Genomic DNA, 22,394 nt, shown 5'->3' on the forward strand with positions numbered 1-22,394 from the left:
TAAGATTCCATTGAATGCCATTGACTTATTTACTTGCCATATTTTAACCCAAGGTGCAAAGAAGTTCTAAAAAAGATTATTTATTTATTTAAAAAACGGCAAAAGATAAAAATGGATCTTATTATGTACGGGTGACTCATTAGCTAGTGATCTCACTCCAGTACTAGCCAGATGGTAGGCTATGCTTATTAGTGGAACAGTGATACATAATGATCTTAATAAGTTTAACTCATTAAGAAAGAAATAGTCAAGTTTAACTATGTATTATATACAGGGTCCCTTTTATCTTATAGACACAAAGTGACACGCATTCAGGCGTCACTAACGGTCCCTAACAGCCTAACGGTTTGGATCTAAGATAGCTAGCTTTGTTTCAACGGTTAGCTTAGTAATGGTCTGGAGATTAAAATGAGGTTAGGAACAAGGAGAATTTACGTGAACTGGCTTTTGGTCTTAAATAGACTGGGAATACTGGGTAAGTGCACAATTGATCTGTCCAAAAGGGCAACGGGAAGTCTTAATATATATGATTCATGGTCTTACTAGATCAGCGTCCCTCAAGGGGCTCTTAAGGTGTGTGTGTGTGTGGTGTGTCTGAGTTTGTTGCAAACAAATGATGAAGATCAGTGAATCAAAAATATTCTGATCACTGCCCTCTTTCCCCATATGCATTTTTTGGAAAAAATGCTCTTCAGATTGCATAATCCATTGTTCCTCAGTTTCCACAGACGTCCTGCCCTTGGAATATAATGAATCACAGTCCTGTCTGTGTGTGTGTGTGTGTGTGTGTGTGTGTGTGTGTGTGAGTGAGAGTGAGGGCATCAGCATGAGGGGCCACACTCAGGGGTCAATGCGGAAGGCCAGCAGCTTGTCTGAGTGCAGGTTGTTTAGGCTGCGCAGGTCCGGCAGCCGCAGCAGCAGCTTGGGGAAGAGGGTGCCGTCGTCGGGGCGACGGCGGGTGATCAGGGACCGCAGGGCGCGGATCAGACCCTCCTGCAACTGCTCCACGGCCCACATGTCCGAGATGCCGGAGCGATCTGAGGAAGCAATCAGGATCCCAGTGTTAGAGGTTGACAGAGTATCCTGCGACATGTATACCCTGATGTGGAGTCATTTGACCAGATATTAGTCTTTGAGACCTAGGTTACAGCAATGGCCCTATAGCCTAAATCTAAGAATGGCAAGCTAACAAATAATTTATACAGGAGAGTAGACAAAACTAAGTGGAGCATTGACTGTACATCATATCTATGATGTACAGAGATATCTGGATAAGATAAGATATTCCTTTATTGACTCGGGCAGGGTAATAGTAGAAATAAATAAATATATGCAATAAAATTAACACTGAATATAAAAATACGAGAGAAATAAACAGTGTACAAAGGTGCAGATGAGGGTCGGTTATATTATACGTTATGATAAATATAGGCAATAAAGGATAATGACATATACTTATGAAAAGGCTGTGTATGTGTATATGCATATATGAAGGCTATGTGTAGAGAGAGAGAGAGATGTTTGTAGATACAGTAGATATGTCTGGGACTGAAGGCTATGTGTATGAGATTGTGCTTGTGTGTGTATGTGTGATAGTAAGAGACAGAGAGAGAAGGAGAGATAGTGTGTTAGAGAGAGAGAGAGAGAAAGAGAGAGAGACGTGTTGGTGAATTTCCCCCTCAACCCCAATTACTTTGCCTATGAATGAAGGCGGCCTTCCTAACCGCCAGCCACAACACGTCATGCCGTAGCGTCGTTGACAAAACGATCCGTCATTGTCATGGTCCTCACCTGCAGAGACCAGCACCACGGCCATGAAGAGGGCCATCTCGTCCGGCTCCAGCCCCAGAGAACCCAGCCTCTCGCTGAACTCAAACATAGCGTCCAGCAGAGAACCCATGCCCAGAGATCGCAAGGTGGACAACGGGTAGGTCTGGCCGTTCAGGAAGGTCACCGTATGCTCCTCGGCATTGAACAGCGTGCAGAACCTCACCATCAGAACCTGAACGTAGCCAAGAAACAGCATAACCGTTATTCACCTATGAATAACATATTCAGACCCATCAGGACACCTTATTCAACCCCCTCCTTCTACTCATTTAATAGCAGCAGCAAACCATCCATATTTGTTGGACCTGCATATAATCCCTCTATATATTTACTTATACACCTGCATATAACCCATAGCTCTGTATGATAACATGTACAATAATGCTGTATATATATATATATATATATATATATATATATTTATATTTATGCTCACCGCATACATATCTATCCACACCTGTCTGTACTTACCTGCACATAGCCCTTTTACATATATGTAGATACTATATATCTGTACATATCCTACTCTTACTAGTTACACTGCTGGCCAGTATGACTACTGCCATACTGTCTTTATACCTGTATCACTGTACATATTATACTACAACTCTGTACATACATCTGATTAGCACTACACTCAGTAGTACTAATTTGTACATTTTGTACCCAGTTTAATCACCTGTACATTGTATATTGCTGTTGCTCTTTACTGCTACATTTGCACTCTGGTTGGATGCCAAACTTCTTTTCGTTGTACTGTACTTGTGCTGTACAATGACAATACATTTGAATCTAATCTAATCTAATCCAGTAAACAACAGCAACCTTCTCAAAGAGAGGTCATTAGAATAGAATAGAATAGAAATACTTTAATCATCCCGAGGGAAATTTGGCACTACAAATCGCTCACATTAAACATTTAGGTAGACAAAACAAAGTCACGAATAAGAATAACAAAAAAATGCCTACGAATAAAGAATAAAATAAGCCTAAGAATAAAATAATAATAATAAAGTACGGTCCGGGATTCACATTTCCTATGTTATGTATATACATTCTAATATAAAATATACAGTAAAAATCTACAGAAATCTACAGTAAGTTTTAAATGAGTAAATAACCTGGAAGGTGCCCGACTTGAGCAGCATGACTTGGTCTTGCTGGCTGAGCCCCTGGAACCCTGGGATGCCCTTGGCGAACTCCACCACCTCCTTGACCGCGGGAGTGAAGCACTGGGAGAAGGACTCCCATATCTGCTGGCTGGAGCGATCTGCCCCAGATACAGGACACGCGTTGAGAGGACAGGCCTGTGGCAAAATAAGAGAGGTCAGAGAGACAGAATGGTTATAGGCTGAACATGTCATATACTGTAACTTAAAGTAACAGTGTTGTGGTTTAGTGTCTTTTAGAGTCAAAGTGTTGCCCACAGAATATACTGCATACCAAGTAAACAGTCGGCAGATTCACTTACCAGCACTTTAGCTCCTGGGGCTAGCTTCCACGGGCAGGTGGGCTGATTTCGAGCGGCCCCCACAGGGGAGAAATCGTTACAGTTGGCCGAGGGGCCCCTTTGAGACACGACGCTGTTAGACTGGCCGTGATGGTTCTGATTGGACAACGGTGCCACGTAGCTATAGCGACCATTGTCCACGGGAGCGAATGTGGGATGGTTGTCATTGTGGGCAACCGGGCAACGAGAGGCAGGGGCGGTGGGGCAGGACTGGTAACTCTGGTTGGGCTGAGAGGAAGAGACATGGGAGTAGTTGGCTTGGTGAGAATAGGGAGACAGGTTGTTGTTGGCGCCAATGTTGGCCTTCTTGGCTACTCTCTCCTGGCCGCCGCTGCCGCTACAGGTGAAGACGTCGTGGTAGGTTCTGGAGACGGCTTCTTTAGAGTGGCTCTCCGCTGGGCTGGGCATGGCGTCCCTCAGGGAAGACGGGTCCATGTCCACGGTGGCCGACTCATTGAGGCTGTTCATGTAGCTCTGCATCTCGTCCAGGAGCCGCTGCTTCTCCCTCTTGGGGATGCGGCCGAAACGCACAGCTGGAGGGAACACAAGTGGAGAGAAGGAGGTCTCAATTTGCCATTCATTTAGAAAACATGGATCGTCATTCTATACAGAAAACGATTGAGATGCTGAATGTACACATTTGTTGTATTTTTTCTCATACATTTCTTCAAGGTGGCAGCTCAGTCTATCGAATGGCACTGTGTTGGGGAAGTACTTACAGCCAAATGGACACAAAAAACTGCATTATGCATAAGCTTAGACACACACATACAAACATACATACATTATATACACTAACACGCACACTGACACTGCTAATAACACGTTTTATTTTAAATATTGATGGCATTCAAGGACTGTGTAAGAGATGGATGCAACCCCCCCCCCCCCTAAGCTATTTATAGACCACCTGCTACCATCCGCCTCTACACCCCCCCCCCCCCCCCCCCCCCCCCCCCCCCACACCTCCATCCACCTCTCTCTCACACTCCCTCCCTCCCTTTGTAAGTAGGGCAGTGGGCCAACGTGAGCGTGATGTCACCGAGCAAGGGAGGCAGAGGAGAGAGGGGGGCTCTGGACGAACAAGAGAGTCGAGGAGATTTTTGAAGTAGGTAAAAAGTGAAAGAGGGCGGGGGACGTTGAAAAGACTGCAAGGTGGAGTTAGATCAGAAAGGAAACCGAAATGGTGTATCAGAAGGGAAAAAAGAATCCAGCACAAAGAACAAGGCCTGAAGCAAATCATCTCCGAGTCTATAAAACATGGTAACAGATGACAATAATGACAGAAGCAAATCACCTCAGTTAGATCTGAACATACATGTTAGTATAGTTTATATATTTTTTTTGATCCACTTTTTCTCCCATTTTTCTATATTTTCTCCCATCCCAATTTCGTATCATCCAATTCAACCCTCCCCTGTCACGAACGCTGTTTCTTGCCTCCCACAAGCCGGCTGCAATGTGGACTAAGGCGTCGGTTACACCTTTCGTATCATTTTTGTATCGTCGTCATATGCGTTTCGCCGCGACGTCGTGCGCCTCGAGTCACACTTTCGTTTTTTTTTCGTTTTTGTCACCCGAGCACACTGATGTAGTACACTGCCAAAGCAGTAGGTGCCAGTAGGTGGCAAACATGAAGGCAATTTCAACCAATCAGAACTTGAATGTGCCTGCAAAGCAAATGTCAACAAGGCGGCCACCATCTTTTGCCTAGTTACCCAATGCAGCAATTATTTTTCAGCAAAGCCTAATAAAAGTGCAATAAACAAAACGGATACATTCACTGTGTGTTCTGCCTGTCATTTGTTGATGAAACAAAACTAACATCAACACAAGTGACCACCAAGAGCGGATAGTTTAGTCTAAAAAAAGATCGGTAGCATTGTTAGCTGCATGCTAACGTCAATGGAGTATGCCATTATAACAATATAGCATTGTGGCTAGAAGCTAATGTTAGCTCACGCTACTTAGCCAGCACCAAACTGATGATATCGCGAGCTATCAGTAGTTAGATAACATTAGAGACAACGCTGTGTGTATTAAACAAAGGTGAATAGATGACTGGGCCATTTTGTTTAATGCTTGTTAAGTTGAAAGAGGAGCTCTGAGCTAACAGGGTCTGAATCCTGATAGCTCACGTTAGCCAGCTGCTCATGCAATCGGTAATGCTAGCAGAATGAATGGATGTAAACTTTATTTAACATATTGCATATGGGTACAATACAATACGGCTCAATACAAACAATTGTTAAGGGAATGCAGACTGTTGTAGCTTGGACTGGGGTCCTTATAACAATAACTTGACAACACATGGTAGCTGAAGCTATTTGGGACGCTTATAGCTTATCCGCAACAGTAAGTGACTTCCGGGGTAGGCCTGATTGGCCCCGACAGGCACGTGACGCGCAACTTTCTCTGCCGCGCGGCACGCTCCGCGGAGCGGAGCGGCAGAGCTTGCGGAATGATGTAACCGTCCAAATCCGCTATGACTTTCATTCGGCGCTTCAGCTCACCTCGCAGAGCTGCGGTCCGTTGTTGACGAGTTCGAATCCCATCGAATTTATTTTTTTTAACGTGATTTTTTTTTTAACGTGTATTCTTTCGCCGGTTAAGGTTAGGCATGGTTAAGGTTAAGGTTAAGGTTAGGCATTGTTTCGGAGTTGGTTAAGGTTAGAACGGTTAAGTTTAGGCGCTGTTAAGGAGCTGGTTAAGGTTAGAGTTTGTGTTAGAGAATGGCAATATTCTTTCTATGGTTAAGGTTAGGCATGGTTAAGGTTAAGGTTAAGGTTAGGCATTGTTTCGGAGTTGGTTAAGGTTAGAACGGTTAAGTTTAGGCGCTGTTAAGGAGCTGGTTAAGGTTAGAGTTTGTGTTAGAGAATGGCAATAAACAGCCTATTTCCGCGCGACAGCTCTCAGCAGCCTCGTTGCGCGTCCTGAGTTTGCCGCGTCACGTGCCTGTCGGGGCCAATCAGGCCTACCCCGGAAGTCACTTACTGTTGCGGAACAGTTACACGCATTTGGGACACGGAGCTATGTCCCAAACACAAACACACACACTGTTGTCACCGGAAGGGCACGCAGATGGTATCTACTGTGCATGGCCGTTTTCGCAACAACGGCTCCGTGCAGACTACACGCTGTTGTCGGCGCGTTTTTTAGCGTATCTCCAAAACGCAAACACAATTTTGCGTTTCAGCCGTATCCACAAAAAAACGCCAAAAAACGCATTTCTGTGTAATAGGGACATGAAACGTATTCAAAAACGTATAAAAAAACGCCAGGAATACACTAGTCTAACCATGGCCTAAGTCATACATAGCACAAGTCCCCTCCGGTACTTGAGGTAACAGCAGTCGCATCTTTTCACCTGCGCAGCTCGATCTCTCAGTGGCGAGGAGTAACGCGTGGGAGGCTCACGCTGCCCCCGACACTTCCTGATTCTACTGCGCAGGCACACCAACCGACCTGTAGGAGTCGCTGTCCACAACGCCCGATCCCCACCCTTCAGTTTCCCTCCCCGTAATACGGCCAATGTGTATTACTGCGGACGACCAGCTAAACTGAAAACAATGTGGAGAGCTGGATTCGAACATGCGAACCCAGCGTCTCCACATTGGTGGCAAGTGCCTTGCCCACTACACCACCTAGCCGCCCTAGTATAGTTTATATTTATAGTTATAGCTTATTAGGGGTGTAAATATTTGACCCCACAACGATTCGATTACGATTATTCAGGCACGATTCAATGTATCATGAAATAATAAGGATAATTGTGTATGAATGTGATGATGATGAATACTCACCCCTGATAAGAGGGTGAGAATTTGAACGAAACCTCCACAGATTTTGTTTACGAGTCTAGAATTTGAAACGTTTGATCCAGATAATAACATCTTTATAGATATTAAGAAGGACTGCAGATATTATATAGAAACAAAATTTTATGAAATGATTGATGCGAAACACAAAATATCATTCATTAATTTTAATAGCAGGGGCCTGTATGCTAATTATGAGCACATTCTAGTTAGCTAGCACATATCTGTCTAGTTTAGTTAGAATGTCTATTTGCTCCCATACTTTTTATACAAATTACCGGCCAGTCTCTCTCCTACCTCAGTTCTCAAAAATACTAGAAAAGCTTTTTTCAATAAGACTTTTCAGTTTTATTGAAAGAAATAACTTGCTTTCCGACAGCCAATATGGTTTCAGACATAATAGATCAACTTCATTGGCACTTAGACCTAATTAAGGAAATCACCACATGTACGGACAACAAGAAATTAGCTGTAGGAATATTTATAGATTTGAAGAAGGTGTTTGATACTATAGATATAGATCATGGTATATTAATACAAAAGCTGGAGCGATGTGGTATTAGAGGACCTGTTCTAAATAGGCTGGAAAGTTATTTGGAAGACAGGAAACAATTTGTACAAATTGACAACCAGGTCAACACTGATGAACATCGTCTGCGGAGTACCGCAAGGGTCAATTTTGGGTCAGATACTGTTTTTATTATACATTAATGACATATGTATGTAGAGTATCATCAATCATGAAATTCATTCTTTTTGCAGATGACACTAATATCATTTGTTCAGGGGAAAATTTGCAGGTTTGATGAGAATAAATTGTCGTTGAATTTGAGTCAAACTAAATTAATGTTATTTGGAAAGCACAATAGTGACATAACAGTGAAAATGATAGACAATATGTATTGAAAGAGTAGAACAAACCACATTCCTGGGTGTGATCATAGACGACAGGATAAGCTGGAATCCCCACATCAGTCAAGTAAAATCCAAGATGGCCAAAAGTGTGGGGATTATGTATCGATCCAAGAATTTTGTCAACCAAAGGTCACTTCTCATCCTCTACCATGCACTTGTGGTCCCATATTTAAACTATTGTCTGGAAGTTTGGGGTAATTCTTATCGTTCCAATATATCACCTCTTTATATACTGCAAAAAAAGGCCATTAGGATTATGTACAATGCTAAGTACAACAAACACTCTCTACCCCATTGTTTTTACAAGCATCAGCTTTTAAACTATGGGACTTGATCATACTTAGAACTGCCGAAATCATGTTCAAAGCTTCACACAACTCTCTTCCAACCCCCATCCAATATCGGTTCACTGAGAGGGTATAGGAACCAGGAATTATAATCTTAGGAGGGAAACAGAAACTTCAGCAACCGGGTGCAAGAACCACTCTAAAATCTATGTGCATATCTGTTTGTGGAGTGAGATTATGGAATGGATTGGACGAGGTTAAACTGAGTAAAACATAAACCAGTTTAAAAGAAAAAGGAATATTGGAAAGGTATAAGGAGGAGGGTGAACATGACGTTTGGCATTAAAAAGGAATATGTTATATAGAATATGTATTAACTAGTCAGACTCATGTATGTCTTGTTGGGATGTCAGGGGAATGTGGAAAACAGAGCGATGTTACATTGTATAGCAATTGATGGTCAGGGTGTGGGGAATGGAAATTCACATGCTTAGCTACTTCCATCCCCCTTTTCAAACCATTAAGTGGTGTCTGTTGTTACTGTTGTCTATTGTTTTGTGGTGGTTATTGTACTGTTTTGTGGTCGTAGTAGATTTGTAATCAATGTATATTCTATTGCATCGAATCGTGGTCAAGATATTTCATGATGCATTGAATTGTTGCCTGAAGAATCGTAATCGAATCGTTGTGGGGTCAAATATTTACACCCCTATTATTGACCTATAGTCCATTCATGCTGAGTGAGCCACATTTGTGTATTCAAAATTTTTGGGGGAATTAACGATAGGTTATGTAGATAACCTACCTAGTTATATTAGTATTGGCTGAGCGTCCCGCTCTGAGCCTTATGAGATATCCCTATCTCCTATGATACCTATTGTATCTCCCACGAACAAAAAACTACATGCACCCCACCTGTATGGGGCTCCGCCCCCATGGTGGCACCGCCCATATAGCAGTGACTCTGGTCACCACACATCCTTCCTCGCCAAAAAACCCGTCCCAGGAAAAGATTCCTCAAGAGGGAACTCAGGGCCGCGCAGAGCGGGACGCTCAGCCAATACTAATATAATATAATATTATATTCCATCGTTATATGCCGTATTTGCTATCGCGTCCCGCTCTGAGCCTTATGAGATATGGGGAAGAGCGGACGCGAAGCCCGACAAATGTACCCCCTGAGGACCCGTAAGCCCACATCAAGGGGTGCGGGGAGCCCTGTCACCCCATCCTCCCTAACGAAGGGGGGGCGCAGTCAACTCCACCTGAAATGCGAACAAGAGGGAAACTAGAACTCCTTGAACACACCGTACAGGCGGAACCACGTGTGACTCAACACACTGTGGCCCATACCCATACACCCCTGCTACCCAACCAAAGGACGGGAAGCAGGAAAGGCCACAGACCCCAGAACCGCCTGGGAGACAGAACCCCCGGTCATGTCCATGAGGTAAAACCTTACAAAGGGGCCCGGGGAGGACCATGAAGCTGCAGCACAGATGTCCTCCACCGAGGCCCCACCCAGGAGAGCGGCAGAAGCAGCCACCCCACGAGTGGAGTGCGCCCTGACGCCCCCAGGGGGATCCTGCCCAGCCAACGTGTAGCAGAGGGTAATGCCCTCGCACAACCAATGGGACAGGCGCTGCTCCGACAGTGCCTTACCAGCACGAGCCCCACCGTAACAGACAAAGCTGGTCGGTAACCCTGAAGTCCTGAGTACGGCTGAGGTAAATCCCCAAGCACGGACTGGACATGACAGGTGAAGGCCCGCATCTAACTCACTAGTGTGAGGAGGAGGACGAAACGCCTGAACCACAATATCCCGGGAGCGGAAGGAACTCCGGATATTCTTAGGCACGAAAGCAGGATTAGGTCGCAGAGTGACACCGCAATCGGTCCGAAAAGACAGGCACTCTGGACGTACCGAGAGAGCACAGAGCTCACCTACGCGTTTAGCGGAAGTGACAGCCAGTAGGAACGCGGTCTTGAAGGACAGCTGTCCCAACGGCGCCTGCTCGAGCGGCTCAAACGGGGCCAAGGACAACCGACCGAGGACCAATTGAAGATCCCAAGTCGGAGCCAAGGAGCGTTGCACCGGCTTAACGCGTCGAGCGCCAAGCAGGAAACTCTTCACAAGAGGGTGGCTGAACAAGACATCCCCTCAAACCCCTCATGATAGGAGGATATAGCCGCCGCATATACCCTCACCGTCGAAGCCGACAGTCTATCAAGGAGAGACTGGAGGTAACTAAGGACAGCATCCAGGGGGCAGGAGACTGAGTCCCGGCCCCCCGCCTTACACCACACTTGGAACATACGTCATCTGCCCGAGTAAGCGCGACAGTGGAGGGAGCATGCGCATTCCAGATGGTAACACCATCAGGATCAAGAACCTGCGCCCCTCAACGTACCCGTCCCAACAACTGACCTAACAGATGTATGGGGAAGAATCCCTGGCGGCACGGCATCGGTCCCAGACCTGCCTGGCCATGTCCAGACGTAATCCTCACCCGTCAGGATGAGGACCGCCCCGCGACAGTACACCTGCACCCACATTCTCCCTGCCGGGGATGTGGGGAGCCCTCAGGCCGCGCAGATGGAGGACGCCCATAGCCAGCCGCCCGCCGCCTGGTGCAGACAGGGGGAGCGTACTCCTCCCTGTCTGTCGATACACGACACTGACGTCGTATCGTCCGTCCTGATCAACACCATTTGTGGACCAGAAGGACCGCTTTCAACACCAACACATTGAACGTAGCGCAGACCGGGCAGCATGGTTTGCCAGCTGCCCCCTACTGCGTTGGCCCGACACGTCACCAGCGAGGGAGGCGTCGGTGAAAACGCGACGTGAGACAGCGCCGTAACCGTCCTAGGACGGAACCTCCCGAGCGTGTTGACAACACGCTCTGAGATGGATGCCCATAGCCCTCCAACCGTTGACTGGGAAGAGGAGTACTCTACATCTAGTCTACAGCAACCCCAGGCTGGTAGAGACCTGCCTGGTACGAGACCTGACGATCCACCTTGACCGCAAAGGACCAGAACGTCATCAGGGCAGAACACGTAACCCCGGACGACGCAGAGGCCCCAGTACGGCCTCCACGCACTTGGTGAAGATGCGGGGAGCCAGAGAAAACCGAACGGCAGCCTCTGGTACGCATACGCTAACCCTGCAAGGAAGCGTAGGTAAGCCCTAGGATGGAAGATCGGGGATGCGCATACGCATCCTACAGGTCTATGGAGGAGAACCAGACCCCCACCTGACAGTGTTCAACAGGTAGGAGACGATCCAAAAAATGCTGAACCTTCCCATGGGACAGGTCCAGCCTGGGTCTTACACCCCTCCCTCCCAACTTCTCGGGCAGAGAACACCGGGAGGAGAACGCCACGACGATGGCTTGCTTCGTCCACAGAGATTGGATCTCGTTGACCAGAGCTGTCACAGCTGGAGACCCTGACAATAGGGTCTGTACCAAACCTGAAAACGGGTGGGGTTGTGCAAACACAAGTCCCCGCCACAGCGTTCTCTCCATCCACCTCGACATATGGTACTGCCGTAGACATATGTGATGACACTCCCAACGCACCCGCCGTCACGTGGCGCAGGTCCGCCAGGAACTGTAGATAGTTGGCCCGGTCCCCCCGCTGTGCGTAGCCAAAACCTGGAACCGTGCGAGGAGCGCGTTCCGTGTCGGAACACCTGACCCTGACACCACCCACGAGGCAATCGCACCCAAGGGGGAACCCCGACAGAAAGGGCCGGTCTGATACGGGGGGCTTCCGATGAAAAAAGCCCCCCCACTGAACACCCCTCCAGAACATGCTGAAGGAGTTGTTCTGCAGCCGGACATGCAAGGTGTAAGGCCCCCATGGGTTCCTACACACCGTAGCCCTGCAGTGATATTACTACCACCCCAAATCATGTGAGCTGCGACCACTTGCCAATATTTCAGGAGTGGGAGGCACCAACATGATACCTGGCCTGGCGAAGGCGAGGCCGGGGAAGCCCGCACTGTGTGCCTCAAAAGGTTTCGAGCCCCCCTGCTGACAACACTTAAGTTGACAGACGTAACACCAGGCTCAACCAACACAGTTCAAGGTGTGGGAGCCGCTTGACAGCACAACATTCTCACAGACAGACCCAGGCTCAGCCATCAACTGGGTGTCAGCCCCTGTCCCCATGAGAAGCGAAAAGGGGGGCCGCCCGCGCATCAACGAAGGCACGCGGCCCGCAGCCAAAAGTAAACAATCAGAGCCCACTTCTTCCGCTGGTGTTGGGGAAGGGAGTGATCGGAGAGCGGGCTGCCCGCGGCAGGACGGTGACGGCTTGTTTGTTCAAGCCGAACCCATCCTACATGGCCGATCCCTCGGCCGCCAAGGCTGTCGGCCTTGTGGACACCTGTCGAATCAACGCCCAGGATACCTCCGGCGGGGAAAAACATGGCCGCCTGTCGAGGGCCTCGTCATCGCCGCTGACGAGGCCGTGCTCTCTCTTCTTCTGGCTGCGCGGTGTGAGGCGGTGTAGGGCCTAGGACAATAGAGAGGGGAACCCTGAGCGGTTATAGCTTGCGGCTGGGTCAAAGCTAATAACGTCAACAACCTCGCGCGATGTGTCGACGTCGGCTGGCCCTCAAGGCCCCTCCACCAGACACCATTTTTTTAATAGAAAAAAACAGCAATTCGAACACAGTTCTAATCGTTGCCAATTCCATACCGTGGCGGTACAAGCCTTAACAGCCCACCAGCCACTCGCCAGGCCGACCCACCCATGGCGTCGGCCGGGCGGGGCATTGTTTCAATATGTCAAAAACAAAGGACTGATGTTACCACGGAGCACCAGTGGTGATTGCAAACAGCAACCTCCACTGTGGTGTGCACCATGAAAAGGTTAAATGAATAAAAGAACTAAACCACAAAATACTGTAGAATGAGCAAACCCATACACACAAAGTTAAGGGGAGACGGACCAGAGCGAACTAGTCCCGCCTTCATTCAAAATATTCACAACAGGACACCAGCCCTAGTTTAGCCCATTTACCAAAAAAGGTAAACAAAGCCCCCCCCTGCACTACTCCCCCAGTATACCGATTGACCGTCAGTATGAATGGTTGAGAGGAGAGAAAACTGTAGCAGGACAGACCTTCTCATAGCAGAGTGACAAAACGAAACAATAGCCCACTACACAGGGCCGCCTCAGGGGGTGGGGGGCCTCGCGTCTAAAAACGCACAGGGCCTCACATTTCTCCCAGGCGGCCCTGCCCTTATACTACTGCAGCTTAGCGCGAGGCGATGTGGGACCCAAAACAACAATTGCCTGCGCACAGACACGCAACATGTTTACCATGTCGGCTGGACCCATAGCCCCACTACCCGACGCCAACCCAGATGGGAACACCGTTCAACAAACCCCGCCGGAACACAAGGTAACATACCTGGCTAGGAAACCTAGCCACGGCCTACCCTGTTGTCAACCCATTTACCCGAAAAAGGTAAATAGGACTCAGCAAAAAAAACCACAACAGCTACCGACTGACCTTCATTGATGAACCGGGCAAGAGGAGGGAGAGTGACAACATCTCACGGCGGAGACATTAGAACAGCGTAGCAATTAGCAGTAGTAATAGCATGCGGCATTAGCGATAGCATGTAGCATAGCATTAGATGTTTTAGCAGCACGCCCAAGACAGCTTGGAAACCGTTCCCTGCAGAGAACGTTCACCAAACCATCCTGCCCCCGGCGCCAACACACAACATGGTTGTGTAACAAAACAAACCAGCATTACTAACACTAATACCCATGCCTGAAGACACAGGGCCTACCTGAGTACAAGCTGGCCCGACAGCCAGTCTTGTACAGCTGAACCTCGATGTGCTGTCATCAAACGAGGAACATCAACACAGGCCCGTCGTGTCGCCGAAAACATGCGTCAAAGATGCCAGGGGCCAGCAACCTCCGGTAAGCTTTCAACATTATGACTCTGATCTTTTCATCCTACTAGTTATCGTATGGTGCACGCATCCAAGTACGCTGGGACGAAAATAGAGGAAGGATGTGTGGTGACCAGAGTCACTGCTATATGGGCGGTGCCACCATGGGGGCGGAGCCCCATACAGGTGGGGTGCATGTAGTTTTTTGTTCGTGGGAGATACAATAGGTATCATAGGAGATAGGGATATCTCATAAGGCTCAGAGCGGGACGCGATAGCAAATACGGCATATAACTGATTAACTGAAAATGTATCTAATTGAATCGTGGTCAAATGAAGAGATTTCATTTATTTATTTCAAACCATGCAACCTATACCTAATAAATAAATGAAATCTCTTAATTTGACCACGATTCGATTAGATACATTTTCAGTTAATCAGTTAATTCCCCAACATTTTTTGAATACACAAATGTGGCTCACTCAGCATGAATGGACTATAGGTCAATAATAGGGGTGTAAATATTTGACCCCACAACGATTCGATTACGATTCTTCAGGCAACAATTCAATGCATCATGAAATATCTTGACCACGATTCGATGCAATAGAATATACATTGATTACAAATCTACTACGGTCGAGGAGCCGGGAAAAACAAGCATGTCGCGTTTCTCTGAATGTATGTACATTTAAAAATCTGTGACAATAAAATTATCTGAATCTGTATCTGAATCTAATGAAACCGTATGAAGCCGAGTGAGGTTATATTATTCGCAAAGCCCAGGCGATGTTTACACGTTTATTTGAACAAAATACCAAATAATCTTTCCATTCGCCGCAGGATACGACGCTACATCCCATCGACGGGGACTCCGCCGTTAATTCAGCACAAGGTGGATCCTTCTCGTCGTTAGCGGTTACCGAGCAGCATAATGAACGTCATTAACCGACTAACTGTTGCTTTAAGAAAGCGCTCCGGTTAGTATGCGGAGGAAAGTATGCCACGGTGCCATCCTGCCAACTGACTTCAGAGTGTGACTGAAACCACAACGGCAGATTCACACAGGCGTCTGGTGTGAAAATCAGAGTGCACTATTTAATGTGGGCCACTGGCATTTACATGCGGTTTTCCTGTTTTTGCATGGGCTCGAACAGAGGAAAGAGGTTTCTAGGTTACGGGCCTGCACACCTTCAAGAATGTCTCCTCAAGGAGGGGCTCGACTTGTTTGTTCACCTTCTCGCCGTCTTTGCCACCCTGTATTCTGCTCTGTCCCCCCCACCTTTGTACGACGAAAATGTCGAGCGCACGCAGAAATCACACTACCCTCTCCGGTAGATTAGGCGATGCAGAGCTCTAGGAGGTTGAGATAATATGGAGAGAGAGAGAGGAAGGAGAAACTACACCAAGTAGGTCATGATGTGCCGGTAAAGCTATAGGCCCCAATTCTGCATTGTTTTTCTGGGTCAACCCCAAGCATTTTCCTAATCGCCGATGATAGGTGATCAATCAATGTTCAGCTAATCATGGCTAAAAGCAGAATGACGTTGAGCTTCACGCGTGACAAGTCCCGTGACAGCGACAGGCTGTTTTCTGCTTCCCCAGCTTAATTGTCGCCGTATCCCTCATTAATTGCGAGTGAGATGTTATAAGGGCATACACGAGGTAATCAAGTTGCCCCTGCTCCATTTTCCTAAAATAATTCCTGTGTTTGCTGCAGTTTTCCAGATGACAGATAGCTTCGGGGACTTCAAGGCTCCTATTCTCATAAATCACTGTCTGAGCAGGAGATGTGAGAAGGAGGCGGAGCTCAGGGAGCGTGGTTGAAACTTGGAGCGGGGGAGGGGCCACGCTGAGCGAGAATACAGAGAGACAGAAGAACAGAAGGATGCTGCAAAGGGCACTTTGAAACTTACAGCCGACGCCACGGCCAGGTGGTAATCCAATGTTCTTAAGTGGGCCGGGCCCTTTGTAGGGCAACGACACAGATGAGGAACGAGGCAGATGGGTCACGGTGGCTGGGCTACTGGCCCGATGACCTCAAAAGACTTTCCACAGACCTACATATGAACATGGCCAGCGGGTCGTTTCCAAACCGCCCACTTCCCCACTGCCTAATCGGATCGCGGTGGCACGCGTGTCGGTGAGTCTTACCGTCTCTGGACATGCCGACGGACAGGCATTTCTTGAATCGGCAGTGCTGGCACCGGTTGCGGTTCATGCGCATAATCAGGCAATTCTCGTTCTTCACGCACATCTTATAGTTGATGTTCTGCTGGATGCTGCGGCGGAAGAAGCCCTGGAACACAGAAGAAAGAGAATATATATAACATATGAAATCAAATGATATTATACTGTAAGTCATTCAATTGTGAAATGGTCCGATAGGAATACTTAGTGTTCAGGGGCTTACCTTGCATCCTTCACAGGCGTGCACTCCGTAGTGGAAACCGGATGCAATGTCCCCACACACTTTACACAGCAACACCATCCCACCAGTCTCTGAAGAGGGGTAAAAAAAAAAAAGAGATGGATAAGTTACCGGGAATAACCATGACAACAAAGACCAACCAAAACACAAGGGGTCTCTGCGATCAGATGAAAGCGTGAAAAAAACAAATAAAGAGGTAATAACTCACTGGAGAAGGTTCCCGGGAAGCTGCAGGGTCTCTTGCCTGCGATGGGATGTGCGTAGGTGTGCTGAGGTGCTGCTGCTACCTGGGGGGCACTGTAGACCTCTGGGAACTGGAACACCAGCTTGGAGGACGGGGCGATGCATCCGGCCCTCTGCTTCAACACCCCGATCTCGGTGAAGGTCACCTCCTCCGGGGACGAGGGCTGGGAGTGAGACGAGGGCGACTGGGTCTGATAGCCACTGGAGGGACTGGAGGGGCTGCCAGGACTGGGGCTGGAGCTGCCGGAGGACCCGGCATACAGGATCACTCCTCCGCCTCCTACCAAAACAAGAGGGAGGGTGGAGGTCAACAGCTGGCATCACTTGTCCCAACAGGGAATAGTTATAGGGGTCAAGGAGATCAAATTAGAGGGAGCTCAAGTTCATAACTGCCTTTCCGTGCCAGGGTGTAGCCTGAGATCAGGGGGTTATGCCACCAGAGTCAGAATTCCCTGCCTGAATGTTATTATAAGGCCTTTTTCAATGCCTTCTTCTCTGTGGTGCGATGAGGTCTTCCCTTTACTGTAATATTTTTTTTTTTACTTGTTAGTTTGCTTTTCTACATTTAGTCATTTAGCTGACACTTTTATCCAAAGCAACTTACAAGTTCTGTACGACAAGTCAGCAGGAAGGGTAGAACTCTTTAGGCTGAGTAACAATGTTCATCAAACAGTGTTGAAACTTGAGTGCTGTAGTGTTGAGTGCATAGTAGTAGAGAATAGATATATTAGTATAGTAGGTAGTAATATAGGCAAGGAAGATTATTTAGTGGAAAAGTGCACGATAGTAGTTACTGTGTTTTGGAGTTATTTTATTGTGAAGCACAATGCAACTTTTAAAGAAAGGTATAAGTTATATAAATAGATTATTATTATTATTATCATCATCATCAAAAACATATTTCCCCTCTTACTCGTTGTGCTATATATCCATCCAGAGAGTTTAGGTGTGACTCAGTCATCTATGACTAGTATCTGCCATAGAAATGTCTGCCGTCACTCCAGTACAATGGAGCTGAATGGCACTCCTTTGTAGAGCTCAAAGCACCAACAAAATACATTAGAAAAAACTCAAAAGCAATTTCCCTTCCGGAAATCATGACCCAGTTACCTCAAGATAATCCACAAACCTTGTTGTGAGCAATTTCATGCAGGTACTATTTTCTACCAAAGTATATCCCCCATGATAATGAATCTATTGATAATGAATCCGGGTCATGGCTTCCGGGAAAGCATTGAGAAAGACATTGCATTTGAGTTTTTCATTCATGTTGTTGGTGCTTTGAGTGCCATTCTGTTCCATTGGAGTGACATTGTATTCTGGGTCAACAAAAGTCGGCGAATCACACCGATCACATCTGGATGGATAGATAGCACTCCGGGTAAGGGTTGAAATGTGTTTTTTGAATTTTGGGTGAACTGCCCCTTTAATCTTTATAGGTCAAAAGTATTGCTAAACTGGGTCTGCCCTATATGCTTATTAATTTTTACAACGTTGAACGTGATGTGATGTTGCACAACTTCTGAGCTGCGCAAAACAACGTTGGCTCATTGTGAAGGTAATTAAATATAATCGTGCGCTCAAGCGGAAAGAGTGCGAGGCGCTAAATATAGGCAACTGCTTGTAGCACAGCAACAGAGTGAGCAGGATTCCTTCTGCATTGCCAACCAACTGCTCGCTTGGCAAATAATTCCTGCGTCATGCAAATGTAATCTACACATTTCAATCTGGGGGAAATGTTTTGTTTTTTTGTTGTGCAGGTTTATCGCTCTTCCCTTGCATCCTCTCTCGCGTCTCTGGTGATGCGTTGTGGACGAGACGCGGTGTCACGTGTCTGCTGCCTCCTCAGCTCCAATAATAGCCCCGCTCCCCTGGCACTGTGCCCAGCGCCAGCTAACTGCTGCACGACGCCGACTCACATGGACCACTGACACGGTTACTGCCCCAACCAAATCCGTAGTGCCGTGTAGAAATGTACCACAATCAGAAGCTCAGAGCTCCATGTTTATAAACATACGCTGAATCGGGAGCGCCCAGAGGATGCTGTGGCTCGCTGGCAAGGTCTCCCTCACTACTGTTCATGCACAAACACCAGCTGGAGAAAGTGAGTCACGTTTTGCCCCGGGAATAGCCTATCCTATCCAACAGTAGTTTATGGGTTTGACTTGTTCCACAATATGAAGACAAGTTAGTCTAGTTGATAGCCCATTCAGTTTGACCATAGCCCATTCTGTTTGACCAGAGTCCAAAATTAGACAGTTCACATACAATGCCATTCAGATTCATGCCCGCAGCGATTGTGCAATAATACAAGTAATAAGATCGCCCGCAGCGATAGTGCAATACAATGTTAGCTACGGATGAGGCACTGGGTCTTATGTACACTATTATACAATACTATACAATCTACAGTTATACTATATATCCTTATGCTATCTTGCTATATCCATCTATTTACTATACAAGAACCACTCCCGTTTTCAATTTCTTTTATTTTTTTAAAGTGACCTTTTCATTGTGTAAAGTGACCGTTTAGTGTGAGCGTGTGCAGCATGTGTGTGTGTGTGTTCATGCTAAAGTGACTGTTAGTGTGTGAGCGTATACAGTATGTGTGTTGTGTGTGTGCTCATGTGTGCTTGTGTGTGGAGAGTTCAGTGTTCAAGACTCTGATGGCCTGGGGGAAGAAGCTGAGCCGAAGTCTCTCTGTCCTAGTTGCTGGTGTGCGCAGGCGTTTGCCTGACCGCAGCAGCTTGAACAGGCTGTTGTTGGGGTGGTGAGGGTCTTTCATTATTCTGCAGGCTCTGGATTTGCACCTCTTGTTATATAAGACCTGCAGGGGTGGTAGTGCAATACCCGTAGTACGCTCAGCTGAGCGCACCACTCTCTGTAGGGCCTTCTTGTCCTGTGCCTTGCTGTTTCCATACCAGGCAGTGATGTTTCCAGTCAAGATGCTCTCTACAGCTCCGGAGTAGAAGGACTGGAGTATCTTCCCCGATACTCTGAACTTCCTTATCTGTCTCAGCCAGGTGGTAGAGGCGCTGCATCGCCTTCTTTACAACTGAGTCTATGTGTGTTGTCCATGTCAGGTCTTCTGAGATGTGGACCCCCAGGTACTTAAAGCTGCTCACTCTGTCCACGGTAGCCCTGTTTATCCACAGTGGTGTGTCAGCAGGAAGGGTACAACTATCAGCTGAGTAACAGTGTTCAAAAGTGTTCAAACTTGAGTGCTGCAGTGTCGAGTGTATAGTAGTAGAGACATGTTAGTATTAGGAAGAGTGCATGACAATAGAGGACAGTGAGAAGGTATTTTATATATTTTTTTCCAGATATTGATTGAAGTCAATCATCCGCAATGCAGGCCATATTGTGTGGAAAGCATGAATAGTGTCACAGGGACACTGGTGTATGTTGCCCTTTGCCACTCAAGGTATTTGTTTCGCTCAAGTGTTCCGATAATCCCTTCGCCGGCACGTGTCACTGGATTTGTTGACTCACTCCAGAGCTACACAGAGAGACCCAACAGTCACAGGCCTGATCCTCGCCTCTCTATACCTGAGCTTACAAACAGGAAGCCCTGACCCCCCCCCCCCCCCGACCCCACCCAAACACCCGAAGACTCACATGTAGAAGTGTTTTATGAATGGCCTCCACCGCCAACGCTGCCATAAAACGCTGTCAATTAATAATCCTGTTTTACAGTCTGGAACTTTGACTGTGGACTTACATGAACAGCTGACTGTGGACTTACATGAACAGCCCCTATAAGCTACACGTGGACTTAGCACTCACAACTCCTGCAGGTCGTGCTGTAGCAATCGGCCCCCTCGTACACGTGGACCCGTGCGATCAAATTCAAATCCCTGGATCTGGTGTCTTTGAGCTGTCAACCTCAGGGCATGGGTGCCCTTCGTCTGGTGCTCTGTTGTTTTCTCCCTCTCTCTCTCTCTCTCTCTCAATATGTTCACCCAGTCAGACTGCACGCTCTACAGCAGTGGTTCTCAACGCATGGTCCGAGGACCCCCAGGGGTCCTTGAAGGGGTTCCAGTTGGTCCCCAGCCAAACAAGTGATATTATAAGTTAGAACAATTAGAGAATGTATAAGAATGACTATTGTATAGTGTAAAACCTTTCCACCATTATCTTATCTATAGGCTACATTATATTAGACAGTAATGTAATTCTGGACCAACACATCTATCACATCTAACAACATCTTCTCATGGGGGTCCCCTGAGACAGAATCATATCAAATGGGGCTCCCTGACCTATTACATATCAAATTGGGGGCCCTTGATGTGAAAAGGTTTGAGCGCCGATGCTAGTCTACGGGATGCCCTGCGTGTTGCACGGAGGAGCCCTGCACTTTCTCTCTTTCACGAACACACAAACGAGTCACAATTGAGGTCAGTGCGGACAGATTTAATTGAAGTATCAGCGGGTCCTTTGCAGTCCATCGTGAGCTTAGTCTACCCATGCAAACTCTAATCTGCAGGGACTAGGGGCAGGCAGAGAAACGTGAGCAGTGAGCAGGCAACAACAACCCTTCTCTTCTCACTCCATCCCAACTCTCCCTTCCTCTCGTCTCTGTCCCGGATAGAATGCTGCAAGCACACGCACACAGTAGTTGGCTATAGTGTTGGTTTATGCTTGTATTATGAAACCCATAACCCAGGGGGATGGTAGGCTTCATGACAGCTATGCATGTTTATGGTGCCATAACAGAGAATGATGTAAAAAATACAATGACAGGAGCTGTCTGTGTGTGTGTGACTATAAGTTGTGGAATGGGCCAATTAAATGAGAGTCATTAGGCTAAACATGACTGAGCTGTGAGCACTATTTTTACATTTGGTGCAGACTGTATTACCCAGGCTAGTGTAAGTAGGTCAATATGACAGTAACTTGATAGAATAGTACTTGTGTGCTCAAGCCTCTCTCTAAAGTGAAGCTGCATCTTACTTGATACTTGAACTTGTAGCATAGGCTATTCTGGGTATAATAACAAAAAGGTTGCATTAGTCACGTTACAACCTCCAACACATAGATTCAATAAAAATCTATTTGAGGATTACACAATTGCATAAATATCAAGTGTTGTAACATTTCACTAGTAATCCCCTATCAATTTCAGCATAATTTGGAAAGCACAGCGGATGAGATGAGAGCACCATGTAATGTTTAACAGTGGAGTCACGTTCCATGCGAAACACACCCTAAGCGGACGTGTGCCCTGAGCCAATGAGTTACGGGACAGATGCTGTAGTGTAGAGTCTAAATCGAGGCCGTTATAATACTTGTGCGAGGTCTGTAATAAAACAGCAAAACAAAAAAACGGACCGGAAATGTGACAAGAGATAAAGTGAATGCATGCAATCGCTGACCCACTGACCAATCTCCCCCTTCCCATCGCCGCGGGCGGCATGAACGCAAG

At 47.1% G+C, this 22,394-nt stretch overlaps 1 protein-coding gene across 1 annotated transcript in view; it reads right to left on the reverse strand.

Annotated features, from left to right (window-relative positions):
* Nucleotides 1-840: 840 nt before the first annotated feature.
* The window catches only part of nr1d4a (nuclear receptor subfamily 1, group D, member 4a), a gene marked incomplete at its 3' end in the record, with an annotated part of 28,975 nt that continues 7,421 nt past the window's right edge, over nt 841-22,394 (reverse strand). Inside the window, exons 2-8 of the mRNA XM_084334208.1 lie at nt 16,929-17,243; nt 16,703-16,791; nt 16,444-16,588; nt 3,302-3,873; nt 2,952-3,137; nt 1,792-2,002; nt 841-1,037 (exon numbers count right to left, since the gene is read on the reverse strand). Coding sequence (XP_084190334.1) covers nt 841-1,037; nt 1,792-2,002; nt 2,952-3,137; nt 3,302-3,873; nt 16,444-16,588; nt 16,703-16,791; nt 16,929-17,243 — 1,715 coding nt within the window. The remainder of the gene's footprint in view (nt 1,038-1,791; nt 2,003-2,951; nt 3,138-3,301; nt 3,874-16,443; nt 16,589-16,702; nt 16,792-16,928; nt 17,244-22,394) is intronic.

The sequence above is a fragment of the Notolepis coatsorum genome (genome assembly GCF_963971535.1).
Source record: "Notolepis coatsorum genome assembly, chromosome: 17".
Classification (NCBI taxonomy): Eukaryota; Metazoa; Chordata; class Actinopteri; order Aulopiformes; family Paralepididae; genus Notolepis; species Notolepis coatsorum.